Source organism: Ursus arctos, unplaced genomic scaffold, assembly GCF_023065955.2.
Source record: "Ursus arctos isolate Adak ecotype North America unplaced genomic scaffold, UrsArc2.0 scaffold_3, whole genome shotgun sequence".
Lineage (NCBI taxonomy): Eukaryota > Metazoa > Chordata > Mammalia > Carnivora > Ursidae > Ursus > Ursus arctos.
Window position 1 is genome coordinate 6,181,466 of NW_026622985.1, and position 26,389 is coordinate 6,207,854.

At 47.5% G+C, this 26,389-nt stretch overlaps 1 protein-coding gene across 1 annotated transcript in view; it reads right to left on the bottom strand.

Annotated features, from left to right (window-relative positions):
• Nucleotides 1-26,389, bottom strand: part of VWC2 (von Willebrand factor C domain containing 2) — a 124,579-nt gene that overhangs the window by 87,027 nt on the left and 11,163 nt on the right. Inside the window, exon 2 of the mRNA XM_026501874.4 lies at nt 15,997-16,126. Coding sequence (XP_026357659.1) covers nt 15,997-16,126 — 130 coding nt within the window. The remainder of the gene's footprint in view (nt 1-15,996; nt 16,127-26,389) is intronic.

Sequence of the window (26,389 nt, forward strand, 5' to 3'; positions counted from 1 at the left end):
TCTCATGATCTCCTGGAGTGCCAGACTCCCCACGTGCTCACGAGCCTAGGCTTGCATTGCTTCCTTGGGGTGTGATTGTCAATTTTCAACTCTTCGGTCATTTCAAATGATCGATTTCTACCAATTCAGTTAGAAACCGGAAAGTCACTATCAGTGGAAGTGATGGGAAGAGCTAATTTCGGTGAGGTGGACCTTACTCGTATTCCCAGCATATGCATTTAAACATATTTCCTTTCCTTCAGAACACAAGGCAAAAACCAAATTCTTGTCAGATTGATTAGAATTTGTGAACACAATGTAGGTAAAAGACCCCCTTTCGCAGACACTGAATTTCGTTGTAATTATTTTTTTAAAATACATTTACATTCTCTCCTTAGTTCTTCTAAAGTAAGACTGGACAAAAATGGATTTCTTTAAAACAAATATCTTTTTATTCTCGCCTGCTTATAAAATCTTAATGAATGAGCCCTTCCTTCAGGCTTTTCATTACTTGCAGGGCCTGGAGGGAACAGTCCCGGCATCTTCATTATTCTGAGGCCGTTATCTGAGATAATGAACGTCAGGCTGCTTTGGTGATCATCGTTTCATGGAGCCTGGGGTTTAAAGCAGTTGCGTGGGAGACGTTTCTGGCACTCATGATGGTTCAGAGCCCAGAGAAGCCATGGCGTAGAGGGTCAGTAAAGTATTCATGAGAACTAAGAGACAAATTTTCCTCCCGGGGTTTCCAGAAGCATGGCATGGTCACTCTTGCAAAGCTGGTCTCTCTGGGCTTATTTTATTTAGATGGGATCAAGACCTCGGAAATATATAATAAAGAAACACTATATTTTACACCTCGGTCTGCACAGCCGTCCCCATGTGTGGGCATGGCAGGGGACAATGGAGTATGAAATGAGCAAGTTCTGTCCCCTAACCCTGGGGCTGTCCACTGCCATGTGGGAAAAACCAGGCCAACAAGGACTGGCTTCTCAGGATGGGGAATGTCAGGGCGGGGGGGGGGGCTGCGAACAGGCAGGTGAGGAGCACAGGCACTGGTCCATGAAAACAGATGGAGTTTTGCTTGTTCTAGAAGGTTTCAAGGCATTTCGGGTGAACTGAACTAGGAAAAGCAGGTGAAGAGATGTGCACACAACCCCATATGCATTCAACATGGGGAAGGCAGGTGTGGGGAGACAGGGAGCCTCTGGACCAGCTGGCAAGCCATGCATGGGTGCCGTGCCTTCCCAAGGGGCCGGCGAGAGGACTCCGAAAATCTAGTAATTAGGAGATAAGTGAATTTGCAGTTTTCAGGGGAAAATGTGCAACACTTTTTGTAAACAGTTGACCCTTAAACAACACAGAGGTTATGGATGCTGACAACCCACACAGTTGAAATTCCACATATAACCTTTGACCCTGCCAAAACTTAACTACTATCAGCCAACTGTTGACCAACAGCCTTACCAATCACATAAATGGTTGATGAACACAGATGCTTTATGTGGTACATGCCATATTCTTACAATAAAGTAAGCCAGAGAAAGAAAGTGGTCTTAAGAAAACCATCAGGGGGCACGCCTGGGTGGCTCAGTCAGTGAAGCGTCTGCCTTTGGCTCAGGTCATAGTCCCGGGGTCCTGGGATCGAGTCCCCGCACTGGGCTCCCCCCTCAGCAGGGAGACTGCTTCTCCCTCAGCCCCTCCTCCTGCTTGTGCTCTCTCTCTCTCTCAAATAAACAAATAAATCTTAAAAAAAAAAAACTGAAAAAAAAAAAAAAAAGAAAATCACCAGGAAGAGAAAATGCATTACAGTCCTGTCCCTCATGTATCGAAAAAAAATCCGTGTATAAGTGTGCATTCAAATCCTGTTTTTTTTCAAGGGTCAACTGTATTAATCACGTTTCTTTAATGTGCTAAGGCATTTCCTGTCCTTTAAATAATACACATCATAAAGAAATTCTGAAGGCACGTTCATATGCATCCTCTCCCACGTGACCTACTTCTTTTCACAGAGGAGGAGAGCGAGGCCCAGATGTGACACGGGGCTCAGGGGGCAGAGGGGTGGGTAGAACCAGATCCAGCAAGCCTGCCCGGATGCTCAGATCCCCCCGCCCGGAGTGCATGTCTTCCCATCTATGTGAGTCGGAGGTGACACAGGCCCTTCTCTCTGTGGGTCCTCAAAAATAAGTGCGTATCTCGTTTTAAGCGATTATGTCGTTCATTTACAAAACGGCTCACCGACATACGTAAGACGGGGAAAGACAAGAAAACACGTGAATTAACCAGAGAAAGGAACACTGTTCTTTCTGTGCACCCCAAACGGATTACTGAGTAGTGATGTCGGAGACATTGACGCGTTAGTGCCAAAGAGTAACGACGTTCTAGCAACGGAAGGGCTCTGCAAGGCATCCGGTCCCGTTCGTATCTGAATTCGGGTCCACAGCCTCTGGACACTTTTGAGGGATTGTTCCAATGGTCAGAAGCATCCCCCATCTGCTTTTCCATGGCCACCCACTTAGCCTTTCTCTCCAGAGGTGACCTGGGTGCAGACGCACCAGCATTTGGGGCTCTCGGGGGTGGAGTCTAAAGTGTGTCCACCACGGTCAGCATCTCGTGTGACCACAGAGTTGTTCAAACAACTGTTTTTTTCTCCCTGTGCTACGATAATCAAGTTAGAACATGGGTTAAAATAGAGACCCTCCTTTCAGAGGCCCACAATTCTTATTATCTATGAAATGGGATTGCTTCCCATTAAAGAACTGGTGATGTTTTTTCTCCCATACGATAATGCTTTTCTCAATGTTGGCTGATGTGCTTTCAAAAGACACTCGGCAAATGTGTGATTAAAGATAAATTCAGTACCCAGCTGTCAGGGTTACCAAATTGTAACCGCTCTTAAATGAGGGCAATTTGTTTTAGAAAAGATGAGATACAATTTCCAGAACTGGTGGTTTATGGATCCCTCCTGGGGTAATGGGCTCTTTTATACCTGAAGTTTATCTTCCCACCAGACAAATAAAAGGTGTGAGTTTTCTGTCGGTGTAAGAGCAGAATGTGGCTTCTGATCAACACAGACGGTGTTTTATATTCCCTGGTGCACCCCTGAAAATCTTCTCTAAGAATATTCATTGACTCATTCTGCTGGTGACGGAGACAGATTGGGGAAGCCATCCACGGGGCCCTTTGTCTTCACACTGTCAGCCTATTTCTACCCGAATGCGGCCCATGTAAGCATTTTGGATGCAGTTCAAGTTTCCTCTGGTAATGGTGCCATTGATCATGCTACTGGATGTGGTGAAGATATCTGCCTGCCTTGGGATGAATAGCTTTATTGTGTATTGTCACAATTGATTTCCCTTTGGCTAAGGACACAGGCTGGGGATATTTTAGGCCACTGTATTAATGACCAAGTGGCTTTTACCAGATGAATAATGGCCAAAGACTATGAATGATAATCTTCTGGAAGACAAAGGGAAATGCAAGCTCTTTTGCAACCTCAGTCTGCCTAAGGCTGGGCAAACGGCCACAGCATTTGTGGTACAAATTCAGGGGCCCCTCGCAAGAAAATCTGGTGCCGGGCGTTACTTTTAAGAAGCCCAACTGGATGGAGCTCTGGGGGGATGAAGGCGGGAGGAAATAGTCTTTGAGTCTTGACTCGGCAGAAGGTGTCGAGTGTCTGACCCTCATGATAAGCCTGCAGGGCGCCCCCAGATTGTCCCCGTTTGCAGGTAAAGAAGCCAAAAAACCTGACTTAAACAAGGTGACAGGGATTTCGGTGGGAAGTCACATCTGCTGAGCTCTCTAGCCCCTTCACTCCTGCTGATGCCCTGCCCAGGGTGACCCTCCTGGCTCCTCCTGCTTCCAGAGCCTGCAGGGTGCTCCTCCCTCCTCTCCCACCTGCTTCTCAGCTCCGGAGGAGCTGGGGGTGGGGAGGTCGGTCCTGGTTCCCTCACGGGACCTGTGTTTCTAGAACTCTTCCCGTTTGCCAATGCATCTCCAAAGCAGACAGTGAGATCAGTCAGTATCTGTGGATGGAATGAATGAAACACTTGCAAACCCACCCGTGGCTTCGCTGTTACAAGACATCCTCAGATGTAGTCGGATGGATGTCCACTATACACATACAGAAAGGATACAGAGAAATCAAGTTATTTGATCGAACTCTTGGGCCCCACACCTCATTGTATTACAGGGCACTGCAAGAATTCGTTTGCGTGGCAATGACTTCCAGACATCAAGGACTCTTGAAGTCCTGCTCAAAGTTATTTTGTTAAGAAGGCAGCAAAACAGGGCACCTGGGTGGCTCGGTCTATTAAGCGACTACCTTCGGCTCAGGGCATGATCCCAGGGTTCTGGGATCCAGCCCCGCATTGGGCTCCATGCTCAGCGAGGGTCCTGCTTCTGCCTCTCCCTCTGTCTCCCCCTGCCTGTGCTCTCCTGCTCTCTCTCTCTGTCTAATAAATTAACAAAATCTTCAAGAAAAAAAAAAGGCAGCAAAGTAGGATACATTGTGAGGGAGAAAAAAATGTCCTGAAACATTTTATGACTACATAAAGCAACATTTTCTATAAATTAAATTAATAAAAGTTTTAGCAAGGTTATCATAAAACCAGGGGCTTTACAAATGTGCACACCCTTCTGCAAAAGGACATGACGATGTGTATTCGAATCATAAAAATGTTCAACCCTTTGACCTAATCATCTCACTACTGGGAATGTATCCAAATGACATGATTCAAAAACAAATAAAGGCCACACACATGGTAATGTTTACCATCCTCTTACTCAGGATTTTCCCCTGTGTCCCACTCTGCTGTCATCATAAATTCCAACAACGTAGCAGACAAGTTATTTCCAGGACTACCTCCCCTCTAGACTATGAGCTCATTAAGGCCAGGCACCATCACTTGACTTGTCTTCGTATGTACAATAAAATAAGGAAGACATGCTTCAGTGTTTTACCGAAGTAATATATACGTGCCCACGCACCTGTAGGAGCGCACATGTCCGCACACGCACACAGACTCCTCTCCAACGATCCAAAAAAAAGAGCCAAATGTTAAAAAAAAAAAACAAACATGTTTAATTATGGTATCTCCCCAGTTCCTGCATCAGAATACAAGGTGATTAAGTCTCTGGCTTTTGAGAAGAAGCAACAGGGCCATAGACTTGCTTTAAGAAGCAGGCCAGAGAAGGTTCTCCAGGTGAGGATAGCTGAACACGCGTCTTCACAAAGAGGGGAGACGAAAGAGGGACTCCAGGTCTGATCCTCAGCAAAACCAAACCTACAGTGCAAAATGGAGACGGCCAAGCCCGGTGCACACTAGTTTGTGACCGGAGTCTCCAGTTGCCTGAAATTCACGGCCAGATGCACTTGACTTTAGGAAACTTACCAAAAAACAACAACAACAACAACAACAACGACAACAACAACAACAAAGCCACTGTCATGACCTGTGTCTAGAAGTTTAACTCAGAAAGGCAGTTCTTCATCGTCATCAGGTAGCAACCACTTTGGGGCAGTCTGGGTCTCACTTGATCTATTCATCTTACAAACAGGATTCTGTCCCAGTGTTTGCAAACAAACAGCCAGGAGATCCTCTGATCACCCTGAGGATCTAAGCCTGCAATGCACAACCTCAGACCCAGAACTAGTGCTAGGTAAGGGAGTGAGGAGGAACCCAGGGGACATTCAAGAGCTCCTCTAAAGACCAAATGACTAAGGACGCCTGGGTGGCTCAGTCAGTTAAGTGTCCGACTCTTGGTTTTGGTTCAGGTCATGATCTCAGGGTTGGGAGATCAAGCCCCACATTGGCTCCACACGCAGCGAGGAGTCTGCTTGAGATTCTCTCTCTCCCTCTGTCACCCTCCCCACTCACACTCTCTCTCTAAAATAAATAAATAAAACCTTTTAAAAGAAAGAAAGAACAAATGACTGATGCTCACTGGGCTTTATGAGCATTAATGGGATGCCATCTGAGTCACTATTCCCACAATACCAAAATCTAAGTACAACAGAAGACACATGGGAAAGAAACATGTTAGCACTCTGGAACTGAGCTCTCTCTCTCTTTTTAAAGATTTTACTTATTAATTTGAGAGTAAGAGCAGAAGCAGGGGGAGGGAGAGGCGGAGGGAGAAGCAGACCCCCTGCTGAGCAAGGAGCCCGATGCGGGTCTCGATCCCAGATGGGTGGATGTCCGCTATACACATACAGAAAGGATAGAGAGAAATCAAGTTATTTGATTAAACTCTTGGGCCCCACATGATAAGCCTGCAGGGTGCCCCCAGATTGTCCCCGTTTGCAGGTAAAGAAGCCATGATCATGGCTGAGCCAAAGGCAGATGCTTAACCAACTGACCCACCCACCCAGGCTTCCCATGTAGCTGAGCTCCTGATCTATGTTGGGAAATGCTAACAGAAGTTGAATAAAACTTTTACATTTTTTTTTGTTTTTTAAAGACTTTTTTTAAAGTAATCTCTACACTTAATGTGGGACTCGAACTCATGACGCCAAGACCAAGAGTCTAGTGCTCTTCTGGCTGAGCCAACCAAGCGACCCTAAAACTTTTACATTTGTAAACAATTCATTTACGTTATTATTCCTAGGCAAACTGTTCACTAGGAAGTCATGTTTGCTGAAAAGCTAAACTGTGGTGTATTTCTCTTTGCAGGTAGTATTTATTATGCTTCTCGCTCTTGCTTTGGTTTCTAGGAAGCTTAGAATCCAATCTGCTGCCCACCTGTCATACTAAGCATGTACGGTGACAGAGAGCACAGATCGGGAGCAACCTTTTTGACTGGCCATGCAAGTCATTTTCTCTCTGGACTGCTATTTCAATTTTTAAAATATTATTACATGATATATATTTCTATAAACTCTCAAATCTCTACAGAAACACCAAAGATAAAATAATGCATTTGGAAATGCACCCAAATGTCTGCATGACCTCATGCATGTCTAAAGCCTCACAGCTCCTATGTGTGCTTCTCGTCACTTGACTGGGAGGACAGACAGAGAAAATGCCTGCCTGAAATCGATGGTTCTTCAGGGGTGGCCCCCACACCTGCAGCAGAAGAAACTGGAACGTACGACTGTTTATCTCCAGGTGGAATTCAAGCCCCATATTGGGCATAATGGTTACTTTTTACAAAATGCAAATTCTCAGGCCCCCGGCCAAATCTTCCAGGTTAGGAACTCCAGCAGGGGTGCCCAGCAGGTCTGTGTTTAGTAAGACCTGGAAGCCATTCTGATGCTCACCAGGGTTTAGCTGGGTGAAAGGTGCACCCTGGAGTCCGGGCTCCCACCTGAGCACAGTACCTGCCTGCATCATACCTGCAGCACCTAGCGACCCTCATTGTCCCTGCGTTGGCAGCCCCAGGTCCTGGGAAGTTGAATCATAAAAAAAGGAGAGTCCAGAATGACTAGAAGTGCGCAGTTGAAAGAGCCAGGGAGGTATCCACAGTGCAAGTGGAGAATAGCTAGACAGGGGGTTGTGTGGGGAGCTTGACTTCTGTTCTGGGTACAGGGGATCTAGAACACGGAAGTCTAGGAGAAGCCAACCACCTCGGTTGGGTTTGTACGTCTGTTATTCTTTACAACCTCCTAGCTGCTGAAGGTCAATAACACTATATACTTAGAAGGGTCTCAGCTTCAACAAGCTTAATTAGAAGATTTCATAATTATCAAAGGCACCAGGCCAGGATTTGAAGAGGCAGTCTCTGAGGAAAGATGAAAGGATATGCAGTCAGACTAGCCTTAGGCACGAGTCAAGGCAAATTACAAAAATTACACTTTCTCCTTTTTTTTTTTTTAAGACTTCATTTATTTATTGTTGAGAGAGAGAAACAGTGCACAAGCAAGGGAGGGGCAGAGGGAGAGGGAGAAGCAGAGTCCCCCTGAGGGCGGAGCCCAAAGTGGGCCTCGATCCCAGGACTCTGAGATCATGACCTGAGCCAAAGTTAGATGCTTAACCAACTGAGCCACCCAGGCGCCCCAGCTTTGTCTATCTTGTTAAGAGATTATCAATACTTCCAGCAGCATTGAGGTATATTTTAAATACCATAAAACTCACCCATTGTAAGTATACAATTTAATAATTTTAGTAAATTTATTTCATTGTGTAACTATCATAACAACCCAATTTATAAAATTTGATCACCTCAGTAAATCCCCCCATGGCCGTTTGCAGAGAATTCCCTCTCTGACCCCAGGGCTAGGCCACCAGTGAGGGGATTTCTCCCTATGTAAATCTGACTACTCTAGACCTTCCAAAAAAAAAATAGAATCATACAGCAGGTTGTCTTTTGTGATTGGCTTCTTTCATTTAGAGTGATATTTTCAAGGTTCATTCCTTTGTTGTAGCACGTATCATTACTCATTTTTTTATTGGTGAATTATATTCCATGTCGTGGTTATACCACATACTGTTCATACATTTACTAGTTAGTGGACATTTGGACTATTTCCATTTCTTTCTGTTTTGGTTAGTAGGCATAATACTGCTATGAACATTTACATACACATCTTTATGTGGACATATGTTCTCAATTTTCTGGGACATAACAGTAAGTTTTTGTTAAGTATTATAAGTTTTTTGTTTACAGTGCTTGTTACTTCTGTTGAATTCTGTTGTGCTCAAAGAACATACTTTATGTGATTGTCCTTTATATTTATATATTAAGACTTATTTTATGACCTGACAAATGGTCTGCCCTAGAGAATGTCCACCTGCACTTGTAAAGAATTCTTCAGTGACCGGGAGCCATTTTCTACACATCTGTCAGGTCAAGTTACTCTAGTGTCATTCAAGTCTTCTATACCCTTGCTAATTTTCTGTCTAGTTTTTCTATGAATTATCGGATGGCTTGTTGAAATTTCTAACTACAATTATTTGAAGTTTCTATTTCTCTTTTGAATTGTGTCAGTTTTTACCTTATGTATTTTGGGGCTGTGTTATTAACTGCATATACATTTTTATTTATTTTCTGCAAGTGTCCTGGATTTTAATCTTCTGTTCCTCTCTGACTACCTTTTTTAAGTTAGATAAATATTTTTAGTGTGCCATGTTTAATTCTTTTGTTGATTTTAATTACTGTTCTAAGAATTAAAATATGCATCTCAATTTATCACAATCTCCTTTAGAGTAATTCTAATTTCACTAAAACAGGGAATCAAATTTTTTTTTTCTCATGTCTTTGCACGAAGAATAGGCCCTGTCACAAAACTGCAAAGTTATGGAAGAAGTGGGGAATGGCAGTACTCAAAACGAAGTGAGAAGACATGTCTCTCTGATCAGTGGAAGGAGGAGACAGACACTGAGGTCCAAGGAGAGTTGGGAATCCCCATTATGCTTTTCTCTCTTTTTTATCTCTCAACTTTGCTTTTATATGTTGGAGTTTTTTAGTCATTTATCACATTTATGTGTTGCAGTTTTTCCCATGTATATGGGCTGCTTTTCCCTGGCTTAATAAGTGTTTGATGAAGAGGGATTCTTAATTTTAACAAAGTCCAATTTACCAATTCCTTTCATCATGGTTAATGTTTTTAGTGTCCTTTTAAATTCATCTTTGCCTACTCAAAATCATAACAATGGTCTTTTATGTTTTCCTCTAAAAGCATTATTATTATTTTTTACATTTCCTTCCTTCCTCCCTCCCTCTTTTCTCTTTCTTTCTTTCTTTCTTTCTTTCTTTCTTTCTTTCTTTCTTTCTTTCTTTCTTTTCTTTCTTTCTTTCTTTCTTTTTCTTCCTTCCTTCCTTCCTTCCTTCCTTCCTTCCTTCCTTCCTTCCTTCCTCCTTTCCTTTCCTTTCCTCCCTCCCTCCCCCCTCCCTCCCTCCCTCCCTTCCTCCTTTCCTTTCCTTTCCTTTCCTTTCCTTTCCTTTCCTTTCCTTTCCTTCCCTCCCTCCCTCCTCCCTTCCTTCCTTCCTTCCTTCCTTCCTTCCTTCCTTCCTTCCTTCCTTCCTTCCTTCCATGGTCTCACTCATATGTGGAACATAAGGGATAGTGCAGAAAGGGAGGGAAAACTGAATGGGAAGAAATCAGAGAGGGAGACAAACCATGAGAGACTCTGGACTCTGGGAACCAAGCTGGGGGTTACAGAAGGGAGGGGTTGGGGGATAGGGTAACCAGGTGATGGGTATTAATGAGGGCACATGAGGTGATGAGCACTTCATATTATACTCAACTAATGAATCACTGAACACTACCTCAATAACTTTCATATTTAAATGCTGTCTGGAATTGATTTTGTCTGTACAGTGTGAGGTAGAAGGTACCTTATACCTTATATTTAATCAGCCTAGCACTATTTATTGGAAAGGTCTCCCTACCCCACTGTACAGCAGTGCCACCTTAATTGTACATCTAGTGATCTTTTTATCTGTGTATTTTCTGATTCTATTCTGAAGCCAGTTGTCTGTCTTTTTATCTTCGAGACAATATCACAGAATGTTAATTACTTTCATAGCGTACATTTTCCAGCTTTGTTGTTCTCCTTCAGCGTTTCACTGGCTAGTCTTTAACTTTTATATTTCCATGTGGATTTTAGAATCAGTTTGGTAATATCCACATGTGTACACACATATACAACATCATTGTTTTTTGTTTGGTTGGTTGGTTGGGTTTTTTGTTTGTTTTTACTGGAATTGTGCTGAAACAAGAGATTACTTTGAGGCAGACTGACATTTTTACATTATTGACTTTTCCAATTATGAACATGCTAGATTCTTGCATTTACTTAGGGCTTCTTTAATTTCTCTCAATAAAGCTTTAAGATTTTTAACTGTGGCAATCTTGCCAAATTTTGTCAGATTTACTTCTAAGTATTTAATATGTATGATGTTATTTGAAAGTTTTATTATTTTATTATTTTTTTAATCTTTTGTTTCCCTTCTTCTTTTATTTAAATTCAATTAATTAACATATACTGTCTTATTAGTTTCAGAGGTAGAGCTCAGTGATTCATCAGTCTTATGTAACACCCAGTCCTCATTACACAACATGCCCTCTTTATTGTCCATCACCCAGTTGCCCCATGCCCCCACTACCCCTCCACTCCAGCAACCCTCAGTTTGTTTCCCATGAGTAAGAGTCTTTGGGACACCTGGGTGGCTCAGTTGGTTAAGCGTCTGCCTTCAGCTCAGGTCATGATCCCAGGGTCCTGGGACTGAGCCCCACATCAGGCTCCCCACTCAGCAGGAAGCTTGCTTCTCCCCTCTCCCTCTGCCTGCCACTCCCCCTGCTTGTACTCTCTCTCTCTGACAAATAAATAAATAAAATCTTTATTAAAAGAGTCTCTTATGGTTTGTCTCCCTCTCTGACTTCAGTCTTGTTTTATTTTTCCTCCCTTCCCCTATGATCCTCTGTTTTGTTTCTTAAATTCCACACAGGAGTGAAATCATATGATAATTGTCTTTCTCTGATTGACTTATTTCACTTAGCATAATACGCTTTAGTTCCATGTCGTTGCAAATGCCAAGATTTCATTTTTGATGGCTGAGTAATATTCCATTGTAATATATATATATATATATATATATATATATATATATATATATATATATATATAACATGAAAGATTAGTTTTTAATCCATCTCTATTGGTTGCTGGTACATAGAAACTTGGCTGATTTTTACATATTGACCTTGTACAACAATTCTGTATCAAGGATTAATTCTGATATTTGTAGTTTCCTTTATATTTTTAATGGACAAAAATCATGTCATTTTTAAATAGCAACCAAGCATTTCTAAAAGTTTGGTGTTATTTCTTTGGTAAAGACTCTGAAAAGATTCAATGGTGAGGCCGAATGAGCATAGTTTTTCCTTGTGAGAAGGATCTTGATATGAATCTGTCACACACACACACACACACACACACACACACACACACACCATTCAGTTCTGTCCAATTCACTGCATGTGGTTTAATTATGATCTTATCCTACTCTTTGAAATACACAAGAGAAAAAAAAAACTTGTCATTCTTGGTCAGTGTTTCTCACATATTTTTCATGAAAGTACTTCTAATAATTTGAAGTCTCAGTATTTTCCTTACAAATTTTATAAATGTTTTCATTTTCTTCTCTAAAAAGTCATATTTATTTTCTTGGGGAAATAGAACTGCAAATAACTAGTGGACCCTGGAATAATGTGGGGGTTTAGGAAATTGACCCCTGTGTAGTCAAAAATCTGTATATAACTTTTGGCTGTCCCAAAACTTAACTACTCATGGCCTACAGTTCAACCAGAGGCCTTACCGGTAACACAAAGACTTCATTAACCCATATTTTGTAATTAACACATATGCTGTACGTTGTATTCTGTACTCCTACAAGAAAGTAAGCTAGAGAAGAGAAAATGTTAAGAAAACCATGAGGCAACAAAAATACATTTATAGAACTGTCCTGTATTTATTGGGGGAAAAATCTGCATGTAAGTGGACCCACACAGTTCAAACCCATGTCATTCAAGGGTCAACTGTATCGTCAGTGGCAACGATACTGCAGTGAGATGTATACTCTAAACGCAGGGCCTCAGTGCTCTCGAAGTACCTCATACCACCTTGGGGATGCTATGCCCAGTCAGAGAACCCTAGCTGGTCCTAACAAGGCCCAGGGTCAATGTCATGCCGGCTCACGTAACACATGCAGAACGGACTCTCCTGATCCCTAATGTCACAAGTGTTCTGAGACTAAGGGGCATAAGTGGAATGAGTGCTGTGAACCTCACCTCTGAGCAAATCTGAAAGCTTGAAAGTCCATACAAATAACAGTTGCTGTCTGTATCATTGGGAAAAAGAAAACAAACAGTGCCACAGGAGCCATTTTATCAAAAGAAAATCCTTGGGAGACTGATCGGTACAAGCCACCAAAGTGAATATATTAATTCGCACTTGATTTGTGATCATTTATTTATATCCCATGCACTCTTGGTTTCAAACTTTTGCTCCTTTGACGCAAATGACTTTGGCAGCTTGCAACGGATCTGTAATTTTCCCTCTGTTGGGAGAAGGAAGTATTTAATGCTACAGGTGAAGACATTAGAGTATGCAGAGGAAGGGCCTGTTTGCTGAGATCAGGACTTAAAACCTTCGTATTCCATCCAAGCTACGGCTATCCTAGCATCTAATTTTGTGTAAGGCATTGTTTTTGATATCCTATAATCTGTGAGCCCACATGTAACATTTTCTTACGAAAACATTGTTTTGTGTGTGTGGGTGGCAGGGATGGACTACCGTAAATTATTCACTAATCACAGTTAATTATTACACAGCCTTCACGTTCGATAGAAACTCTTCTCATTTTTCAAGCCGATCTTTTGGTAAGAATTCCAAAGACCATGTACCGTTTCAAGGTCAGAAGACTATAGACAGCAGAAAGCCATTCTATCTGGGGAATATATTATATGATTAGGCTCATTTAAACTTCTTTCTACTTGGTGCTCCTGAAAATAAGAAGTTGTTGATGTTTTGACATAACTGGATCAAAACCTTTTAATACAAATCCTTCTTGAATCTGTAATCCTTCTTGAATCTGGTTTTAAAAAACGTATTTACGCTCCTTCTAAGAATTTCTAATATGTCATTCCCCAAATCCTGCCCTATTTCATCCCATGCTGTCTCTCTGAGTAAGAATCCTTAAAATTTTAGCATACACGCACCAAGAAGGAATTAATTCAAGAACAAACCAGTGACTGCCACAGCGAAGGGGGTGGGGGATGGGAGAAACAGGTGAAGAGGATTAAGACGTACAAACTTTCAGTTGTAAAATCAATGTCATGGGGACTGGAAAAAAAGAATTAATCCAGATAATTTCTAAGCATAGTTCACTGATTCTCTGTCCCAACTGGGATAAATCCTCAGAGCAAACAGAACTGCAAAGAAAAATCTTGAGCTCTACTCCACAGGCTTCCTGCTGGTGTAAACAGAAGGTCTCCAGGTGTACGGTGGGAACGAACAAAGAAATAAATGTGCTAATGGTGTTGGGTTTATACAGAGATGGGGAAAGTGGGGGCAAAGAGACCAAAAGAGATAAAGCAAAAATGGCAAAACGTTCATGATAGGTAAACGTAGAGATGGGTCTACACCTGTTCATTGTACAAGCATTTCAACTTCTCTGTGGGTTTGGAATCTTTACAAAGTTTCACGGCCTAGAACTTCCTCAGAGGTTGAACAATCAGATCTTCCCATCTTTTGGAAATATCCAAACACAGGTACCCTATCGAGTGCCAAAACGTTGTTTCTTATCGTGCTTGGCAAGAGAAAATACACGGTATCTTGGATACTTAAGATAACCAAATATTTGAGACACACTCAAGCCTTCCACTGAATAGCACTGACTCCATGAGAAGTTGCCTGTGCAGTGCACTCCCCTGCCCACAAGCAGGTACTGCAGCTTGGACGGGAGCCGCCCTGATCTCCTGATGGACGCCAGGTGCCCACCGGCTCCCAGCAGGCTCGCTTCCCTCCACACCCCTGCAAGTGCTGCTGGCCTCTCTACCTGCTGCCCCTTCCCCACCCCGACTCCATTCCTGCCAGTCCTAAGGGACACTCACAAAGAAAGCTGCACGGATGTCCCTCCCACCCCACAGCCAGCGGTGTGACCTTATTTGTGAAAAGCTCAGTCTGAGCTCCCAGGGTCCCTCCCCCTCGGTCTCATGGAATCTTGCCTCATGGTTTCCATTCCTCACAATGAGTGCATACAAAGCCAGCCCACCCCATAGCAAGTGCACTTCCCGGACAGCTCTGACATGGTCCACTTAGGTGCAGATGACTGCACAAGCCAAGCCTGCCTAGGGTGGCCTTTCCCCCCCAAATGCAGTGAGCTTGTTCCTCTGGCACCTACCTTCTTCCACTTACATTGGAAACTTACGTTGGAAACTTACATTCTCTCTTCTGTTTATTTATGGTTGTGGTGAAATCTGGTATCTGGGTGTACCTGGTGAAGGATATCCGTGGCACCCCACGGCCCACACAATTTTGACTGGCATGACTGCAAACACTCAGAGTCCTCCCAGTCACTAACAACAGCTGTGTCACCATCTGCCACCTACAAAGTCCACATCGCGGGGCCTCCAGCTTGGTCCAGCAACCCCCAGCGACGAGCTGACCACCTCTCGAGATTGCTCACTCCTCCTCTGAACTGCTCAGGTCAGGGAAAGGCTTCCATCTTCCTGAGCCAATCTGTGGCTTTGGCCTTGAGTGCTAACACCAGGCGCCAGGGCCACGCAGAATGCCCCCTGCCCCCGATCCCTCTTGCAGGGAAGGGACTCAAAATCTTGAAAACGTGATCATGAATCCAGAGTCAGCTCTCTTCCAACTCAACTGCTTCATCGAGCCGCCCTCTTGAGCCATCGTTAAGCCCAATGTCCCTGGGAACGCACTCTTGTCAAATACCCTCTTAAAATGGGATGCCCAGAGCCGTGCTCGGTACTTCCAGGTACAAAGTCATTCTCATTATTCAGGATGAGGAAACACTCTCCCTTATAAATTATGATCAAGGACATCCTGCCATTTCTTTTTCATGAAGCAGATGAGGCTTTTGATCTACCACGGGCTCTCACTGGAGAGGGGGTGCTCTTCCTGCCTAATTTACTTATGAAAAATATTCAATTATGTCCCAAGTTTAATTCACTTAGTAATGAAAAGTAAATGAGCCCAACCAGCATGTTTGATTTGTCTTGGAAAGAGAGAAACTGCTTTGCAAGAACAAACAAAGTTAAATTAAAATAAGTGACTCTCCTCACTCTGGAAATTGAATTTCTCCCCAAAGTGCTTCTTGACGTCGTCTATAGAACACGGGGCTGACACCAGCAAGAGAGAGCATGGCTCCGAGCAGAAAGGCTCCTGAATGTCCCCCTGGGGCCCAGCGGTCACGTGGTACGCAGGTGAGGACGTGTGGACACGCGTTCGAACACACACGCATACATCTTTCATCGACCACGAAGCAGGCAGTGAACTTGGGGTGAACCGCGAGGCGTGTGGGAGGCAGTCCCATGGTCGACGTGCGTCCACCTACCGTTTTTGCAGATGGGGCAGCACTGGTCAGGCTCGTACACGGGGTCCACACACTCCGTCTGAGGACACGCGGACACTGTGCAGAGCACCTCCCCGTTGGCTTCGCAGCGGCAACGCTCACACGGAGACACCTGAAACACAAGCCCACGGTCAGGGTCAGACCTCCCGCCATCCTCCCCATACAAACTCATGTTTTCCCTCCCCCGGGACTTTCTGTGAAGACACCCAGGTGCTTTGAGAATGTAAACAGGATCCAGCCCAGTGGTTTGCAGAGTGCAAAGCCAGGGTGCTGGAGCAGAGCTGGTTTACCTCGGAAAGCCCCCTTCCCACCGCCCTGCTAGGTGCCACCCAGCTTGCCTGGGACACTGCCACACCTGAGCTGAACCGATAGCAGAGTGGGATGGCCCTGGGCGAGAGAGGAGGTACCTGGCCAGGAGGTGTCTGAGGAGGACCTCATGTAACCCTCACAGCAGCACTGAAATACCTCTATCGAATTCTCGGCCCTGTGTCCTGATGGGGAAGCAGACTCGGGGGCAGGCATTGCCAAGGGGCCTGACTCCGGGGCCCAGGCAGGTGCTCTCTCTCTCCCCCACGGCCTCCAAGACGCCCTCCCTCCACCACCCAGTGCGCTGTGGCCTTCTCTGCGCTGCACTTCCAGCCACTGGCCCAAATTCCACCTCTCGGATCATTCCAATCACGCACAGTGGCATTCCTGGATAGGGTGCCCGCCACCAACTCGATCCTGCCACAGTGACCTGCAGGCTGTGATGCGGATGATTTGTTTTTTCCTGGAAATCACCACTAGAGTGATTTTCCATCCGGGTTGACCCAGGACAGAGCAGAAACGGCATATGCAGACCAGCAGCCAGAAGCAGAAGCTGCCACGTGGAAACAGATGCTTTGAGATAGTGGAGGGGGGTGTCAGGCTGAGCGTCCTGGGCACTTGGCACACCACGCCCTGACCAACCAGCGCTCGTAAGGGAGAGAAGGCAAGCAACACTCACGGATGCGTCCTTGGCGTGGCCAACACCGAAAATAAGAACTCACATCTGTACCAAATACACCAGCTATTTCATGAAGCGAAGGCTCAGTTTGCGTTTCAATTTAAAGGCTTTTGTTCAGCTTTAGACCACAGTCAACCTGGCTGGGAGTGAGGGCTGAGGCATAGCTGTGTGAGTGTGCGTGAGAGCGTGGGTGTGTATGTATGTGAGTCAGTGTGAGTCTGTGAGTGTGTATGTGTGAGTTGTCTGAGTGTGAGCGTGTGACTCGCAGTGTGAATGTGTGTGAGTGTGTGTATTTGTGACTGTGTATGTGTGTCAGCGTGTGAGTTTGTGACTATGTGTATGTGTGTGTGAGTGCGTATTGTGAGTGTGGGGCTCTGAGTGTGTGAATGTGTATGTGTCAGCGTATGGGTGTGTGTGATTGTGTGTGTGCACGCACGAGTGTGTTGAGTGAGTGTGTGCGAGCGAAGCTGCAGAGCGGCCCAGGATAAGTGTTGACCTGGTGTGCAGGAAGCCGCAGAAGCTGCCGCCAGTCTTGCAACAACACGAGGGCACGTTTTCCAGGAGCACCGGGGGCACCATGAGCCTTTCCTGCTACTGTGACGAACTTTGCTCTCTGCTGCTGCTGCTCTCATTTCTTTCTGCCTGCCACTAATTCCCCTGTCAACCTGTAGCATCCTTCTGTCAAGGGTGCATTTACTTAGCAAGCAGGGTAAGAAAAGGATCTGGAGTTTTAAAAGCAGAGACCTTGAGTTGCGAGCGACACGGTTCATTGCGTGTCCAAACCTTCAGAGTGAGGACGTGGACTGAAGCCACACAGCCCAGACAGGGTAGAGTAGATGGTGGGGAGCCAGGCTCCCAGCCCCAGAAGAGGTAAGGACAGTCCCATCTGGAGGGCAGGGTAGTCCGAAAGGAACAAGAGGGTCAGGAATCATTGGGGTCTGTCCCCAAGAAAGGGGCACAGCCTGGCACCGCTCCCATGCAGGCCACACTGCAGGGATGCAGGAAGAAGCCCCATTTTGGTTTGAGACTTTGAAAGAAGGGGAGACCAGGCTGCCCGCTGTCCCTAAGGAGAGCTCCTGGAAAAACCACAAAGCAGGTGCGGGTCACAAAGACTGCAGACACTAGGGCAGCAGGACGAGAGGCGGCCTCACCCGGCAGCTCCCCCACAAGGGAGCGCATCCTGGGCAAGACAGCCGGGCACCAAACACTTCCTCCCGCTCCTGGCTCCGCAAGCTCACAGTGTCCATGGCACGGAGCGAGGCTGGGATGGTGGATGGCCACAGCCCGAACTGCTACCTTCTTAAAGGCTCTGCAACTTCATCCAAAGTTGTACTGTGAGCTTTGTTATCACAGAACATTTAGAAATCCTGATTCAACTCTTTGGAGATGTGTTCATATCTCAGAAATAGGTGTTGAGGGGCGCCTGGGTGGCTCAGTCGGTTAAGCATCCGACTCTTGGTTTCAGCTCAGGTCCTGACCTCAGGGTCCTGGGATCGAGCCCCAGGTAGGGCTCCATGCACAGCGTGGAGTATGTTTGGGAGTCTCCCTCTCCCTCTGCCCCTCCCCCTGCTCGCTCTCTCAAATAAATAAATAAATCAAAAAAACATGTATATGAGTTGAGGCTCAGAGGCAGGATCACCACAAGCAAGAATGTCACTCTCAGGCTTCACCTCCTGCCACCTGCTCTGCCTGTCCTTACCACACCCCCTGCCGGGCTCCTGTCCCTCGCACAGGAGGCTGACTCTGCTGAGTCTCACGCAGAGCCAGGAGGCCAAGCCCTGCCCGTCCGCTAAGAGGACACTGTGTCCACTGCAGTCCCGTGTGGGCAAAGGCCCCACACACAGTTCATAGGCCTCCTGCCTGCTCAGTCAGAGCTCCCCATCTGATCACGTTTCCGGGACCCCTCTGCCCAGGACGGGGGTCACCTAATCGATCTCTCCGGTCTCTCATCGGTGGCCAGGTCCCAGGGCATGGGGTGGCTCCAATCCCACCCCAGAGACCTCCTGCTGGGCCCCTCTGTCCCTCTCTTTGGGTCTGGCCCTGATCGCTGAGGGTCAGGCTTCACCCAATTCTCCCCTGGAGAGCACAGGTGGAGCCGGCCCCTCCCCTCATTAAGCCCATCACCTTATTTCCCGAGCCCACGCAGCACTCATAGGGTGCAGGACAGTTTGCTAAACTGCAAACCACCACCGCTGCCACCGCCCCACAGACCCATCCAGCCACCCACGTGAACTCAGCGGCTGGCATGGGAAGACACAGCCACGTGAGCTCCGCGTCACCGAGTCACAGAGGAGAGGTGTGACAGGATGCCGTCGGAGACAGGACAGCCCTTCTCTGCCGCCAGTCCCACCCCACCCTGCACCCCGACTCCCACACCGGGGCTGTCGCTGGATCTGTCCGGGTCCTCAGGAGACCACCTTCAGCTCAGGCTCCACTAGAGGGACCCGCCAGGCACTCCCCTGGCTGAGATGGGGGGAGGCTGCTCCGGAAGCTGCAGCCCATAATCTGGCGGGGGCTGTGGCCTCAACACAGGGCTTGGGTCAGCAGTCATGGGCCCAGCTGGCATTCCGGGTGCCCGTGACCCTCTCTCTGGCTCATTTCATCACGCCACATGTATGGCTGGAGCCCCACCCATGCGGCGGCAGGTGCAGGCCGCTGACTCCAGCAGCCCCGACTCTGGTGGAGGTTTGCCTGCCCCATCAGAGGATTCTGACTCTAGCCACCAGGTCGGAGCAGCCCCAAAGCTGCAGGGTCCTCACCCACCAGCACGAGCAGCAGATGGCCTCCCGCCATCCCCTGTTCTTTGTCCCACCGTGGAAGCTAAAAGTGAGTGTGCTCCGTGCATTGCTGTGTCCGGGACCCGCAACATGAACTTGAGAGGCACATTCCTGCAGTCAGACAAGGCACTTCTTTCTCTTCTTCCAGAACTGTTTGGTCCCCAAAAGACATTTCACCGGGGGTAACCTAACTTTGAAACAGTCGCCCCTCTCGTTAGCAAATCACAGCCTACTTTCTGCATAGCATGCCTTATACAGAAATTCCCTTCTCTGCAATTCTCCAGTTACAAACCCAAGTTCTGAAAAGACAGAATTTAGACGCACAGCCTAGGAGAACAACCGGGCATGTGAGGAAAAGTCCCCATTCTCGAGGTCCCCACTGGGTGCTAGGAGAGGCAGGACTTGTGTTGGGTGAAGAGAATAGGAACTGGGAGCGAGATGAAAGACAAGGTCTGTGGTATCCGTTCATTCACCCCCGTTAGCAAGACCGGCAGCAGGTCAGGCACCCTGGGGCCGGCCTCAGACCCAGGGTCCAGGCTGAGGGCGCTGGCCTGGCTTACTCGGCCACACTGCTTACCCAGTCAAATGATTCTCTTCAATGTGGACCCAAGAAATTTACCCTCAAACCTGAGGCAGAGCAATGAAGGACCGACCCGTCTGAGCGTGTTCTCAGGGAGTCAACTACAAACACAACGGCTAGCAAAGAGCTATTAACTTGGGGGTGCCTCAGAATTAGACCCTCTTAATGCTCAGTAATTATGCACATGTCTATACCGCAGGTACAGCGGCTGTAAGGACCATAAAATAAAGATTGCGCCTATTTCTAAACAAATAAGTAGGAACAGGAACCATAATTTATAGGTGAGACGATTCTCAAACGTGAGAAGACGCCCACTCAAATGGATATTGCTTAAATCGAGTGCCCCGTACAAATTCGAGATCTATACGAGAGTGGGACAGAGGTTGAGTGGGACGCTTCTAAATGAGGAGTATATAAGCAGCTTTGTAGTTTATCACGTATATTTTACATTAATGAACTCAGTTGCAATGAGGCGCCGATCTGTAGGACGCACTGCCTTGTATAATTTTGTCACTGTGATTATAATTATTATCACCACGAGAAGGACCAGGCTCTGAAATATTGCAGAAAGTGCTCTGAATAGGGAATCCTGGTCTTGTCTGTGTCCCAGATCTCTTTCCACCTGGGAGGGCAGAAACTCATTGCATCCTTCCTTCCCAAATTCGTTTACCATCTACCAGAAGACACACCTTCTTTCCTCAAATCCAGCTTACACACACCATCCTGTTCGGTGCTGCCAAAAAGGGCCACTGGTGGGGTGAGAGGCAGACAATGCCGTGTGTCACCAGAAGCCTGTTGCCTGAATGGCAGCCATTGCTGTATTCCAAACTGGAACTTTCTACTGTGATTGCTGGAGAAGGTGCCATGAAATCCCCTTGCCACCAAATGCACGGGCTCCTTGTGGCCAGGGAACAATTCCAGGCTGGACGCAGATGCTTCCTTAGGAACAGACAAATGGGAGGCAGAAAATCCCCGAACAGGGGTGCCTAGGTAGCTCAGTCATTAAGCGTCTGCCTTCCACTCAGGGCATGATCCCAGGGTCCTGGGGTCGAGCCCCGCATCGGGCTCCCTGCTGCACTGGGAGCTTGCTTCTTCCTCTCCCACTCCCCTGCTTGTGTTCCCTCTCTTGCTGGCTGTCTTTCTCTGTCAAATAAATAAAATCTTTAAAAAACTACAGCCATGTGCACTTTAAAAAAAGAAAAAAAGAAAAAAAAAAGAAAATTCCTGAACAACTGTAACATTTTCATAGATGGGATTAATTTCCACACAGAAAAGAGAGAAAAGAGGACCTAATAGCTTAGAAGCTTCACAGTGAAAACCGTTCACCATCGGATAAAATCTCCCCGTTTCTGTTCCCTCCATTGGCAGAGGTGTTCCGGTAATAACCCCCAAACTGTGGGACTCTGCAATGACATGAAGTAAGATTAACAGGACAGCAAAGAAGGACGCTGAAATCTGGACTTCCCTCTATCTTCCTCCCCCCGCCATGCTTCCCTTCCTTCTAAACCCCTTGAATTCTCGCAGGCGCACTGGCTTAGAGCACAGACTCTCTAGCACCGAGAGCCTTGATCCCAGGCTGCAGGTGAGCGGCAGGACAGCTCAAACCTAGGGCCATGTCTCCGTCACATCTGGGGTTGTTACAGTAACAAATATCCAGGCTCACTAGATATGGACGGAATCAAGAAAGAGATGGCCAGAAAGAGCTGAAATGAACTTGCATGGCACATTAGGAAAAACACGAAAAATAAAATTTACAGCTTTGCCACAAGAAAAGTCACTCAGCACCTCATGAACGGCTGCACTAGGATCAGACGCCCACCCCTGGGGGCGAGGGAACAAAGACAAATCTTTCCACTGAGAGCGATCGGATTTGGATGACACTTGTAATCCACAAACGGGAGAGAAGGTTCGGTCCCCTGCGGGACGTGAACGCTAAGGCAGCGACTTCACAGAAGGGACCCGAGAACGGGCAAACCACTGTAGGGAACTGAGGATCTCGATGCGTGCCTGAGATCAGAACGCAGAGCCTCCAGATTCTGAAGGCGTCGAGTCCCAAACCCAGGGGACAGACGTCACACATGCTCTCCTGGCTACAGATTTTTTAACTGCTCTAACTCTGTTTGCCAGGCTTGCCTTTAAAGAGCACAAATTTGTACTGAGCAGCTGGGGATTCAGACTCCGTTACTCAACCAGCGAACAACCTTCTTTTCAAACCCAAATACGGAAGATACAAGGTCTGGACACGTGCATCCTGCAGATTGGGGATGATGGACACACAGGTCCTGGGACAGAGACACCAGGACCGGCCTCCCCGGGTCCCACTGCCAGCCCCCCACCCCCTGCACAACCCCACAGGCTCCTTGCCCTGCAGAAAACTGCACACTCGAGGACAGATACGAAAAGATCTCTACCGCTCACCTCAGTACTTGTTCTGGCTGGGAGTTGAGGCAGAAACAAGTGAAAGAGAAACTAACAGAATCGAAGAAAGTCACAGACACTGATATAACTGGGTGCCTAGTAAGAAATTTCAAGGCGAAGTTGTGGCTTCTGGTTGGAATAAGAGGAAAGATGGTTAAGGAAGGTGAGGAGGATGGGACAAGTGGAGAAGAGGGACGGCCATAGAGACGGGGAGGGTGCAGGGAGGGGCCTCACAGCCAGACAGCCAAGTGGGGATCCTGAGAGCATGGGGACGGGTCAGCTGCAGAGAGCAGAAGGGAAGCCCACAGCCACAGCCCCGGGGGGTTGGGCAGCACAACACCCCCCTCCCGGCCACACGGAAGCCCCTGGCACAGGGGGCCACCTCTACCCGGGACAAGGTGCCTTTCCCAACGTTGTGAGGCTACGTGAGCTCCCAGCACCGTCTTGGGAAGAATGAAAGGAAATGCTTCTTCCAAGGAGAGAACTCCAGAAATGCTGAGTAATTACCCCCAAATGATGAGATGCCTAAGACCTCAAAGGACCACGCTTTCCACCATCAGCAGACATGGGGAGCCGCAGCATGGAAGGACGCCTTCGAAAGCTGAGTGTTTTGTGCATCTGAGTTTTGTTTACACATCCTGACCCTGTTATGGAATTAATCCAATGACGGAGAATTAAGCCACAAGTTGTCAGAGGCACCAAGCAAAAAGGCTGGTCGCTGACAGCGGTCTTTGCTCGGCCCAAGAGCGGCTTCCCTGAAAGTCACTGTCACATTTCGGTCACCAGATGGCGGAAGCGTCCTTTCCAGCGGCTGAGCCTGTTTCCCAAGCGCCTGGTGTCCCATTTGTTCCTTAGCAAGATGCACGTAGAGGGAAATCACAGAGTCCGCGACTATGTAAACCAGCAGGTCTTATTAGCTTCCGATCGCCTGGAGCTGTGCTATTTGGGAGCAGGAGAAAAATGCAGGAGTGCTGCCTTTCAATGTGCTTTGCTTTTTTCTTTCTTTTTTTTTTTTCTTCTGATTTGAAACACACCCACAGGTCTGGTGCATTGCCAAGAACTACACAGCAAGTCCCAGGAGCGGCGCGAAGGCGGGGTCCAGGCGGACCACCAGGCCACTCAGGTATGATCGTCACGAATGCGCTGAATTCACCCCGCGGCCTCTCACTGGCCTCTCCCGACTCCCAGCAAGACCCTGGGACCGGGACAGTGCTGTCACTTCGAACTAAATCTTTCCCCAAGGCTACCTCAGGTTCCCTACCTGAAACTGTCTTATTAAACCAGCCAAGGCACTGCAAAGCTCCGTCTCCACGCGGGACAGCAGCAGGGTCCTGCAGGGACACTGAGGCTCCTGCTGGACCTCGTCCTCCAGACTCCCTCCACCACTCAGGGCAGCAGAAACAGCTCTGGACGCCTGCGTGCCCCTCTGTCCTCCCTTCTGTGCCCTGAAGTGAATTAGGCTTGATCCTCGGCCCCCTTCCAGCCTCCAACACGAGCCCCTGACCACACAACAACAGAAAGATCAGTTTTTTGTTCCCTTTATCTTTCCACTCTCTGTCAGAGAGCGGATTTGCACACAAAGGGACTTAATTAAGAGCTGTCCCCAGAAGCGGTCCGCTTTCCAGTCTTGGGAAGAAAACCACCCTGTCTACCGCACAACAGATTGACAACACAACAGTCGGACAACCCAGCGCCTCATCAAAGAGTGACTTCTCTTTCTTTATGGATTAGCTTGCAGCGAGACCGTCTAAGAATGCCTTTCCTATCCTCTTGTGACACATTCCCTCAGATTAATACAGAGCAGGTGGGGTCTCACCTAAGAGAGGGGGAAAATGCCGGCAGGGTTTACATGGTGTCTTCCACTCCACGGCCAACAGTTGAGTGGCTAAGACAAAAATGAGGAAGATTATTCCTTCTGGGCTAAAGATCCAGACCTGGGGAACATTCTGGAATGCCCCGACCTGACAGATTACACGGTCAGATCAGAGGCAGCCGAAAGTATGCCGGCCTCCTGCATGTTTGTGTCCCCCCAGAGTTCATAGGTTGGAGCCTTCACCCCCAATGGGATGATATTAGGGGGTGGGGATGTTACGAGCTGCGGTCAGGAGGCTGGGGCCCCAAGGTGGGATTAGTGCCCTTCGAAGGAAAGGAAGAGCCTGGCGATCACTTTGGACTTTCTCTCCACCGTGGGAGGACGCACGAAGAAGGTGGCCATCTTGGAGCCTCAACAGAACCAGATCCCCTTGGCACCCTGGTGTCGGACTCCCAGCCAGCATCCGTCTGGAGGCACATGCGTGCTCACAGTGGGCCAGCCCCTGGCCCTCTGCACACAGAGCAGGGCAAGGAGAGAGGAGGAGCCATGACCACAGGCAGCAGGAACCACAGGAGGCCCCTGTCCTCCCACCCCAGGAGCAGGTGATGTTGAGATCTTGATGGAGTTACTTTAGTAGGTATTCTGCTCATTCACAGATTCCTAAACTAAACCCTTAATAGAAGGGACACAGTCCTAATTGGGCTCTAACCCTACCTGGGCATAGACTGGGTCAATAATGTCCCTGTGAAAAATGTCCTTAAAGCCAAACTCCTCTGTGTTGACAATGAGAAGATTGAAACCCTCTTGTTTTAGAGTTAGAGTGAGGGGTGAAAGAGATGTAATCCCTGAGAGAAAGAAACAGAGAGCTTGGTCCTCCCTTCATAAAGGATTAAAATCAAATGTCTTCCAAAGAGTAGGCTTTTAAAAAGTGGGTATGAGGGCCTGACATGGGATCAGTTCTCTCTAGGATTATAAACTCAAATTTTTTCAGGGGCATGTCAGGTAAGGAAACAAGGTGGTAAACAAGTGCACAATAGGGAGTGGTGGGGACTGTGACAAACTTGAAAGAAACAAATCACTGAAACCAAGGGGCATACTTGTCCCAACACACACACACGCACACGAACACACACACATGCCAGAAGAAAGCTAAACCACGTTGCTCATTTTGGCATTCCTCATTTGAGATGACACTTAATAACGCTCATCTTCAGTGGGGAGGAATGAAGACGACCAAAGGATTGTGTCCATTTCCTCTGCCCAAAGCTGGCCAGGCTCCAGTAACAGGGCTCACACTCCCCAACTGTCAGGTGGCCACACAGACACCTGTCTGGACAGCATCTGAGGTCAGAGTCTGGCAGCCTTGAAACTCTGTTCAGTGTCTGTCAGCTGCCAATTACCCGGAAGGTGCTGGCCTGTGGCCTGAGCCCGGGCCAGCGGGCACTGTCGGCTCACACCTTTGGCCCCGCATTCTTCCTGAAGCTGAGCCTCTTCCAAAGGATCCTGGAATTACAACAGGGCACTGACAGCCGTTTCTCCAGTTAATGAAGTCCCTCTCCGTGGGGTTTTCGGTTTGGGTGAAGAAGACACCGCAGGGCTCTCTCACAAGAAGCATTCTCTGGGCTCAGGCACAGGTGGCATGGTGCCCGAGGGCTGACCATGAAGTTCTGCCAGCTGCCCCTTGCTGTCACCAAGAGCAAGAAGAGCTTTCTTCCTTGGCGTCCTGGAGGGCACGAGGACCAGAGGGGAACTCGGCCGTCAGCAGGAGGTAACCTGAGCCAAGAGGCTGACATCAGAGCCCA